General features: G+C 37.2%; 1 protein-coding gene across 1 annotated transcript; it reads left to right on the plus strand.

The window, feature by feature from the left end:
* Positions 1–6,854: 6,854 nt before the first annotated feature.
* On the plus strand, positions 6,855–9,444 carry LOC128657195 (gastrula zinc finger protein XlCGF57.1-like). The gene has a single exon (XM_053711447.1). It carries the CDS (start codon positions 7,019–7,021, stop codon positions 8,420–8,422), a length of 1,404 nt encoding a protein of 467 aa, XP_053567422.1. The 5' UTR covers positions 6,855–7,018; the 3' UTR covers positions 8,423–9,444.
* The last annotated feature ends 1,673 nt before the right edge of the window (positions 9,445–11,117 follow it).

The raw sequence follows: 11,117 nt of genomic DNA on the forward strand, positions 1-11,117 counted from the left end.
TAACAAACTACTAAATACTTGTAGTTATTATTGCCTTTAACCCTTTAACCCAGAAATGTCAGTTCCTATTAATGGGTATTTTGTTAGGCAGATGATGGTACAAACTACAGAGGTAATGTGGTTTACAACGGAGTTATAGTGATAAGACAAGTGACTGTTCTGATTATATTCTCCAGAACCCTGCTGTCTGTGGATTGACAGGATATAACAGAGAGAACTGAGTACTATCGGACAACTTGGTAAATAGCTTAAGGCAAAGTCTGTATGATTTACACTTAGCACTCATGCATTTGAAATAACAGTGTAAATAAACATTGGTAATACGGAACCTGTATACTGCGATGTGGAGACTGCTTTCACAGCGTGAACAAGTCCGGTGCTGCTGAGAGAGTGAACGCAGCAACTGTTTGGGTAGTGCGCTGGCTGCAGGCCTCCTGGTTGCGCTTCCCGGTTGCGGCTTGAGGATTCAGCGTGTTACGTCACACGCTTGACAAACAGGGTGTCAGATTTGCCGAATAGAGTAGAGAGCAGCTGGAATGACTGCAAAGTGTGCACAGAGACTGTAGCGGCTTGAGAGTAAGTAGATCTGTGAATTTGTAGGGATAAAACAGAACAAGTTAATTCCCCTAAATACTGGTAACACAGGTATGGACTGGAACTGATGCAAAGTACTTCAATAAACCAGCAATGAACCATGGGAGGAAGCTGGTTTAAATTGGCAACAAGAAAGTACTTAATGAGATGAAAAGGTGGAATGTTGTAGTTAGGTTTAGAAAGTTAAGGTGGAATAAGAGGATCATGACAGGCTGTCAGTTCAGAACTGGGCATCGGGCACACCGTACCAGCTGGAAATTAGTACTTATCTGTTCAGGATATCCAGGAGAATAGATTTCAGACCACGCAGCTATGATCCTAAAAACCATTCTGTTTATTGCAAGTTGTCAGACACTTTTATAGCTAAGAGTTACAGCATATAGGTTTAACAAGTGACGTATTCATAATTACATCATCTTACATAGTATTTCTATAAGAACAAAGAATTTCATAGAAAATATAATTGGAAGAAAAGGAGTGTTAGGGAGTCATTTCTACAGAAATACCAAACTTCAGATAACAGTAACTGGGCATCCTAGCCCAGCACAAATCACAGCCGTTTGACATCTTGTAGAGATAACAATGCATCCAAGCACATCGTCAGGGTCATTCTCAGGGCTATTCTATCTATGCAAGTCTCCCTAACATCAGCATATTTCTCACTACTTAATAAACCACTATAATAAGATTCATTAGACAAGATGGATGCCTAAGACAAAATGGCCGCGAAGAACATGATGGCGCTAGTCATGCTAACAATTCCTAACATACCACCCTTTTATTCTAACAGAATAACATAAAAATAGACAGGCGCAGACAATTAGTAAAGCCTTTAACAACAGTATAAGCTTAATACTATGGTAACAGGACTCTATGTGAGAATACTATAGAGCAAAATATTCATATGTAGTGGTATAATTTTATAGGCTAATAGGGCACAATTTGTCACTGCACATAGGTGCGGTCCCTCCAATACTCTCCTTCTACCTTCCAGCATCCCCAAACTACTGGTCTATCTGCACAAAGACCCAACCAGCCCCCATCTACCCCCAAACAACGCTGCTTCTCTTATTTCTTTACCTGCATTGCTAGCAACCCCCAATATTTCCAACAGTTCCTTGCTCTGTACATTCTCCACAGTGAAGCATGACATGGGAACAGCACAAATGTCTCTAGGTGGCCTCTGATCACTTTAAGAACAGTCTTTGTCCTCTTAGAGCGCTCCACCTTCCTCAAACACTTTGCTTTAATACAGTTCATTTGCAGTAGGGGTGCTTATCCAGTGTTCTTCCGCAGGGAGATGCTGGAAATCTGATGGTTTGTTCATGGGGTAGACAAGGCGACCAGTGGATCCCCATAGCAAGCAGACACTCGAGTCAGAAGGAGTCTACGAAGGGAACAGAAACAGCACAAGATGAGTACACACCCCAATACAATCACAATTATGTCCAAATAAAACTTCTTTCATCTTTTTTTTTGTAAGCATCACAATTCCTTTAGCTTAACTCATCCTATGTCATTTAAAACCAAGAAAAAAACATTGTTGATATATAATACAAACTAAATACATTGATACTTTACAGAGAATAATTCACAGCTTCTCTATACAATTTAAATGATACTTCATGAATATTAAGTTCATGTTAGGTGTTGTTTTCAGGAGGGGGCTGTCAGTTCAGAACTGGGCATCGGGCACACCATACCAGCTGGAAATTAGTACTTATCTGTTCAGGATATCCAGGAGAATAGATTTCAGACCACGCAGCTATGATTCCAAAAACCATTCTGTTTATTGCAAGTTGTCAGACACTTTTATAGCCAAGAGTTACAGCATATAGGTTTAACAAGTGACGTATTCATAATTACATCATCTTACATAGTATTTCTATAAGAACATAGAAACTCATAGAAAATATAATTGGAAGAAAAGGAGTGTTAGGGAGTCATTTCTACAGAAATACCAAACTTCAGATAACAGTAACTGGGCCTCCTAGCCCAGCAGAAATCACAGCCGTTTGACATCTTGTAGAGATAACAATGCATCCAAGCACATCGTCAGGGTCATTCTCAGGGCTATTCTATCTATGCAAGTCTCCCTAACATCAGCATATTTCTCACTACATATTAAACCACTATAATAAAAGATTCATTAGACAAGATGGATGCCTAAGACAAAATTGCGGCGTAGAACAAGATGGCGCTAGCCATGCTAACAATTCCTAACAGGAGTAGACTGTCAGACCTTGAGTTGCTGTGCCTGCTCCACAGCACAAATCCTGGAGGGTAAGTCCTTATATTTTATTCCTGGGAATAATGCCGAGTTGGCTTCCTTAAAATAGGGGACTGTTTATTATAAGATCACAAGGTGATACTTTAATTACTTTTATGGATCAGGGGACACATTTTAACACCTCCGGTATGGAGGTTAGAAAATTGAGCAGTTGGGGCATGTATATGTGCTGCTTTGCTCCTTCTAACACTGGAGCACTTGTGTGGGTTTTTTGATGGAAAGATGCGACTAAGATTAGTCACTTATGGCTCATGAGGGATTTTTTACTTTTGCCGGGGCTCATAAGCACTATGCAGCTTTAATTCAGCTTGTGCACTTTTCCTCCGATATGGGGGCAGTCTCTGTATGTCATGTGACCAGTGCAGTTGGCTAGTTGGAAGCCTCTATTGCCGTGAGTGACAATATACTCCTGATTACTTCAGCGATAATGCTCAAGGGAGAAAGTCTGATTCTCTGGTATCATAGCAGGTGGTAAGTGCCCCCAGCTAAGGTTGCAGGGCAGAGGTGCCATTTTATATTAAAAGATTTATATTAAAAGATTTTTGCTGTTATTTCTAACCCTATATCACAAGCAGTGCCCCATGTTGCAGATTTTTTTGCCAGCAGATTTTGCTTCTCAACTACAATCAGCTGTCTCAGCTGTTCTAAATGCTATTCCTACCTCTGGTAAACATAACAGAAAGGTTAAACGTATTCTACTGATTTGGGGGTTAATCCCTCTATTCAGTCTGAGTTAACTAGTTTGTCTCACCCCTCTGAGGATGAACTGACTTCTATAGTTTCTGAGGTTAAGCTTTCAGAGTCCGAGGTTTCAGAGATTAAATCTGTTATACCTGAGGAATCTAACTTCAGATTTAAATCCCTAAGGTGGATGGAACCATTTCAACTCTTGCTAAGAGAGCTACTATTCCACTAGCGGATAGTACCTCCTTTAAAGACCCCATGGACATGAGGTTAGAAGGTTACTTAAGGAGAATGTTTCAGCACATGGGTTTAGACAAGGTTCAGAGGACACAGTCCTCCAAGCCTGACGAGTCTAAGGGGACATGGAAGCCCAGTCAGTCCTGGAACAAATCCAAACAGGCCAACAAGTCCACAGATAACAAATATGCATGAAGGGGCGGCCCCCGATCCGGGGCCAGATGGAGTAGGGGGGCAGATTGTAATTTTTTTCTCAGAGGTTTGGATTCAAGACGTTCAAGACCCTTGGGTTTTGGATGTGGTCTCTCGGGGATACAGGATAGAGTTCAAATCTTGCCCTCCAGGGGGCAGAAATCTACTTTCAAGGCTGTCCACAAAACCAGAATAGAGAACAGCCTTCTTAGATTGTGTACAAGAAACTTTCTCTTTGGGAGTGATTGTTCCAGTGCTCCCTTCAGAGAGGGGTCTGTTTTTTTATTCACATTTGTTTGTGGTTCCCAAAAAGGAGAAATCTTTTCATCCAATCCTGGACTTAAAATATCTCAACAAAATCCTCAGAGTACTGCCGTTCAAAATGGAAACTATCAGATCCATTCTTTTGTTGATCCAGGAGGGTCATTTTATGACGGCAATCGACCTCAAGGACGCATACCTACACTAATATGGCTAGACACTTTGCTACCTTTCATCATAGTCAAACTGTCTCTTTAAAATTTGCAGTGATTGATACTAGAGACCCAAATAAGGGGGGTATTGTCTGCTACAAAAAGAAGCAAGATAGATATTTCATTTGAGAACTAGGTCTCCTTTAGGTCTAAATGATAAGCTGGATTATGCATGTTTCTTATAAGTCTGCCATGCAGTTAGATACAGGTAAATTACTGTCTGTTTGGTAATACTAGCAATTGTTACTAGAGACCCTAAGATTAAAAAGTGAACAGTATGGATGGGTGCCTAACAAAAAGAGGCTAGATAGGCATTTAATTGGGTAACTTCGTCTTGTAAGCTTAAATGACAAGTTGAACCATACGCGTTCTTTCATGATTTTGGTGTATGTATTTAGATATGGGCAATTGCTTGTCTTGATAATATGATGAAAAAGTAAGCGCCATAATGTCTGAATAAAATAATATTTAACATTTGTAAACTATATGTAAGCCTCCTTTTGGATATGTACTGTCACTTGTCATTTGACTTACTGTCAAATTATGGAATATTGGTAATTGCAGGAAGAAGAATCGGGTTTAAATAATGAGGATGAACTCTATAGTATTAGCTCTGATAAAGCTCCAGTATGGATACTGTGAAGGAGTGAAATGCAGGTCCCTTTAGCAATATCATTTGTGGATTACAAATTACTATGGGTGATCACCTTTATTTGCTTAAAGGGACACTCAAGTCAAAATTAACCTTTAATGTTTCAGATAAAACATGCAATTTTAAACAACTTTCCAATTTACTTCCATTAACAAAATGTGCACAATCTTTTTATATTTACACTTTTTGTGTCGCCAGCTCCTACTGAACATGTGCAAGAATTAATAGAATTTACGTATATGTATTTGTGATTGGCTGATAGCTGTCACATGATGCAGGAGGAGGGGCAATATACATATCTTTGAAATTTGCCAGAAAAAAAATACTACTTATTTGAAGTTTAGACTAAAAGCTATTGCATTGTGTTTTTATCATGCATTTGTTGATTATGCAAATCTACTGTATTTACCTGTCTTTTAAGCATGTTAGAACACAGTGAGCAGTAGCAGTCATGTATGGATTAGAAGAATATCCCGTTACACTGATGCTTCGGCTAGATGTAAACATCTGGCCATGCGTCTCTAAGAGGGCGGACCTGCCATGTGTTTGAGGCTGTAATCACCTGGGACCGGATGATGAGTTCTCTCTTAATGTCTGGAGGTATGGTAAAGGCAGCAGCACATTACTTGGGACGGTAAGATAAGGATTTCAGCTGAATATTCAGTTGGGACCTTATGAGCAGTGATAACTGCGGTCGGTTTATACCTGCATAGTGATTGGGATATGTTTGCTGTACACAATTTGGCTCATAAATGCATTTACATATATTCTACTTGGAATGCTTTTCTCTCATAGCGTTTCCCTGAAGTGAGACTTTGCAACATTACGCTATATAATGGCTCTAAATATGGATGCTTAGGTTTGTTTGAGAACTATAAGTGATATATTGGTATGTGTTTCGTTATCTATGGTATGCTTGTAATATATCTATCCAAAAGGCATGGTGGTACCACTCATATTTTGTATTGGAGGTATTTTCTGTAAAACAAATCATTTTAGACTATACTCTTTGAAAAGAGTGCTGAATTCCCCTTACTTTGTGAAGAGGGGTAGTGTACCCTCTTTGAATGTTCTTTCTTTTACCACATTTTTTATTTGCTCTTTAAGGATCTGCACCAACTTCCCCTATGGGTATTGTTGGTTCTTGCTTTTGGATCATTCAAGCAGAACAATACATATTGGTTATCTGTTGTTTTCCATAACTAGTTAAATTTATAATATAGTTTTGTGACTGATTTTATTAATTACATGTTATGTGAACATCATATTAACAGCATGATTTTTTAATTGCAATCCAAAGAAATAATAGTAAAATTAATTCCAGAAATATTTATTTGTTCATGTTCACTACATAGTTATTTTAAATATTATACATTACTTTTTAAATGAAAATCTGATTTTTATTACAGGTAAAGGACGTGGTATAAAGCGAATATTCTAAAAAGCGCACATAAGCAATAGCTATAAAGAATAGGTTTGGATCTGAAATAATTGCATTGCTAACATTATCTATGAACACAATTTTAAAAGCTCTACATGCATTTAAGGAAAATAATAGATAAAAAATGACATACATTTCTATTTATTTTAGGGATTGACAAATATAGAATGCAGAGGCATCCTTAAAAATAGACCCTAATGTCCAGTAAACTTCCCTTATGCCTTAGCATGGAAGATTGAAATATAAGGCCTAGGGTCATAACCTGTCTTTTACCCTTGTGGCAAACTCTTATTCAAAACAGTTAAATTATTCTCAAAAGAAAAAAATTATGCCATTAATAAATAACATTACTCTCATATTTCCTATCAACAGGTGAATTCACAAACTGCAGTAATTCTAGTGCTGGTCAGACTGCAAATGCTTCTTTCAGTCTTTTTAAAAATCAAAGAAGCCACATGGAAAATGTATGTTTTACTTGGAAAACAAATCTTGTTGATCATCAAAAAATGCATACTGGAGAGAAAGCATTTTCATGTTCTGAATGTGGGAAGTGTTTTACTCAGAAATCCTCTCTTATTAAGCATCACAAAATTCACACAGGAGAAAAAGCATTTTCATGTTCTGATTGTGGGAAATGTTTTACTCAGAAATCAACTCTTATTACGCATCTCAACATTCACACAGGAGTAAAAGCATTTTCATGTTCTAACTGTGGGAAATGTTTTGCTCAGAAATCAACTCTTATTACGCATCTCAAAATGCACACAGGAGAAAAAGCATTTTCATGTTCTAACTGTGGGAAATCTTTTGCTTGGAAATCAAGTCTTATAGATCATCAGAAAATGCATACATTCGAGAAAAAAAATTCATGTTCTGAATGTGGGAAATGTTTTGTTCGGAAATCAAGTCTTATTGATCATCAGAAAATTCATACAGGAGATGAAGCACTTTCATGTTCTGAATGTGGGAAATATTTCACTCATAAAAGAAGTCTTATTGATCATCAGAAAATTCACACGGGAGAAAAAGCATTTTCATGTTCTGACTGTGGGAAATGTTTTACTTGGAAATCAAATCTGGTTGATCATCAAAAAATACATACAGGAGAGAAAGCATTTTCATGTTCTGAATGTGGGAAGTGTTTTTCTCGGAAATCATCTCTTATTACGCATCACAGACGTCACACAGGAGAAAAAGCATTTTCATGTTCCGAGTGTGGGAAATGGTTTGTGCTGAAATTTGATCTTATTAGGCATCACAGAATTCACACAGGAGAAAAAGCATTTTCATGTTCTGACTGTGGGAAATGTTTTAATCGGAAATCAAATCTTATCGATCATCAAAAAACTCATACAGGAGAGAATGCATTTTCATGTTCTGAATGTGGCAAATGGTTTGCTAAAAAATCATATCTTATTATGCATCACAAAATTCACACAGGAGAAAAAGCATTTTCATGTTCTGAGTGTGGGAGATGTTTTACTTCTAAATCAAATCTGGTTGATCATCAAAAAAACCATACAGGAGAGAAAGCATTTGCATGCTCTGAATGTGGTAAATGTTATACTCAGAGATCATCTCTTAATTCACATCAAAAAATTCACAAAGAAAAAGAATTTTCATGTTCTGTGTGTGGGAAATGTTTTACTCAGAAATCAACTCTTATTACGCATCAAAAAATTCACACAGGAGAAAAAGCATTTTCATGTTCTGAGTGTGGGAAATGTTTTACTTGGAAACCAAATTTTATTAAGCATCAGAAAATTCATACAGGAGAGAAAGCATTTTCATGTGCTGTCTGTGGGAAAGGTTTTACTCGGAAAATGGATCTTATTAAGCATCAGAAAATTCATACATGAAAGAAAGCATTTTCATGTTTTCACTTTTATTCAGAAATCGTATCTTATTAGACATCAAAAACTTAATATTAAAGGAAATCAGAGCTTAACCTCTTAAGTGCAGAGACAAAGTCATCATCCGTACAATGTCTAAAATGCTGGTGATGATTCTGGTCCTCTGGTGTACAAGCTCTTGATGCTGTTTAAGGATCCTTCTGCATCTCAAGTGGTTATGAGGTGGCCCTGAGTGTTTTTCATCCCCAGGGGTATCTGGGGTCCCTATATAGATTTGAATAGTGATATGGCACAAATTAAATGTGCATTTATGTGAGTTTCATGTGCAGATCAAAGAAGTAGAAATATCCTCAAAGGCCCTTATTTATGTGTTAATAAATCCTTCTTTGAAATGTAGATATTGTTGAAATGATTATTGTCAGATAATAACTGGGATATCAGTTTTATTTTCTTAGCTGGAAGTTAAATTGACCAGGTGTGTAGCTGTTCAAGATGAGCCTCTGTGTTAATATCAATAATGCCTCCAAAAGCCCTTATCTGGATTAGGATAAGCCCCAGGAGTGGAGCTATCATTGGTGCAGTAGCACCAGGGCCCAATTACTTGGGGTGGGGTGGCGGTCAGGGGCATAGTAGCCGGTCTATAAATAGGTGTTTGCAGAATGTGTGCAATACTAATGCAGGGGAGCCTTTTATAAGTGCAAATTGTATCTAAATATCCTCAAAATCTTTATACAGAGCAGCATGTATAACTGTGGTTTACTAATGAGTTACCTGGGGGGGGGTCCCAAAACAATTTTGCACTAGGGCTCTTAGTCTGCTGCTGATTAGCTCCTACCCTGAATTACAATTTCCAGTTATTAATTTCTATAGAAAAACACTGAATTAATATGTATTTTTGCTTATTTTAGAAAGATTACCTAATAAAATTATAGATCCACAAATGTTTTGACTATACTAGTCAGAAATAACTCACAGCATTGTTTACAACTATGTTTATTAAAATTTTAATAAAGATATGCATTTGTTCACACATTTTGTTCTTGATTTCTCACACATCATGGAATATACATGCATAATATATAAAATAATAGTATAGTTTAAATCTGCTGGGGAAAAAATTATAACATAATTTATGTAAGAACTTACCTGATGAATTCATTTCTTTCATATTAGCAAGAGTCCATGAGCTAGTGACGTATGGGATATACATTCCTACCAGGAGGGGCAAAGTTTCCCAAACCTTAAAATGCCTATAAATACACCCCTCACCACACCCACAATTCAGTTTAACGAATAGCCAAGAAGTGGGGTGATAAGAAAAAAGTGCGAAAGCATATAAAATAAGGAATTGGAATAATTGTGCTTTATACAAAAAGAAAAAAATCATAACCACCACAAAAAAGGGCGGGCCTCATGGACTCTTGCTAATATGAAAGAAATGAATTTATCAGGTAAGTTCTTACATAAATTATGTTTTCTTTCATGTAATTAGCAAGAGTCCATGAGCTAGTGACGTATGGGATAATGACTACCCAAGATGTGGATCTTTCCACGCAAGAGTCACTAGAGAGGGAGGGATAAAATAAAGACAGCCAATTCCTGCTGAAAATAATCCACACCCAAAATAAAGTTTAATGAAAAACATAAACAGAAGATTCAAACTGAAACCGCTGCCTGAAGTACTTTTCTACCAAAAACTGCTTCAGAAGAAGAAAATACATTAAAATTGTAGAATTTAGTAAAAGTATGCAAAGAGGACCAAGTTGCTGCTTTGCAAATCTGATCAACCGAAGCTTCATTCCTAAACGCCCAGGAAGTAGAAACTGACCTAGTAGAATGAGCTGTAATCCTTTGAGGCGGAGTTTTACCCGACTCGACATAGGCATGATGAATTAAAGATTTCAACCAAGATGCCAAAGAAATGGCAGAAGCTTTCTGGCCTTTTCTAGAACCGGAAAAGATAACAAATAGACTAGAAGTCTTTCGGAAAGACTTAGTAGCTTCAACATAATATTTCAAAGCTCTAACAACATCCAAAGAATGCAACGATTTCTCCTTAGAATTCTTAGGATTAGGACATAATGAAGGAACCACAATTTCTCTACTAATGTTGTTGGAATTCACAACTTTAGGTAAAAATTCAAAAGAAGTTCGCAACACCGCCTTATCCTGATGAAAAATCAGAAAAGGAGACCCACAAGAAAGAGCAGATAATTCAGAGACTCTTCTGGCAGAAGAGATCGCCAAAAGGAACAAAACTTTCCAAGAAAGTAATTTAATGTCCAATGAATGCATAGGTTCAAATGGAGGAGCTTGAAGAGCCCCCAGAACCAAATTCAAACTCTAAGGAGGAGAAATTGACTTAATGACAGGTTTTATACGAACCAAAGCTTGTACAAAACAATGAATATCAGGAAGATTAGCAATCTTTCTGTGAAAAAGAACAGAAAGAGCAGAGATTTGTCCTTTCAAAGAACTTGCGGATAAACCTTTATCTAAACCATCCTGAAGAAACTGTAAAATTCTCGGAATTCTAAAAGAATGCCAAGAAAAATGATGAGAAAGACACCAAGAAATATAAGTCTTCCAGACTCTATAATATATCTCTCTGGATACAGATTTACGAGCCTGTAACATAGTATTAATCACAGAGTCAGAGAAACCTCTTTGACCAAGAATCAAGCGTTCAATCTCCATACCT

Source organism: Bombina bombina, chromosome 4, assembly GCF_027579735.1.
Source record: "Bombina bombina isolate aBomBom1 chromosome 4, aBomBom1.pri, whole genome shotgun sequence".
In the NCBI taxonomy this organism is placed as follows: domain Eukaryota; kingdom Metazoa; phylum Chordata; class Amphibia; order Anura; family Bombinatoridae; genus Bombina; species Bombina bombina.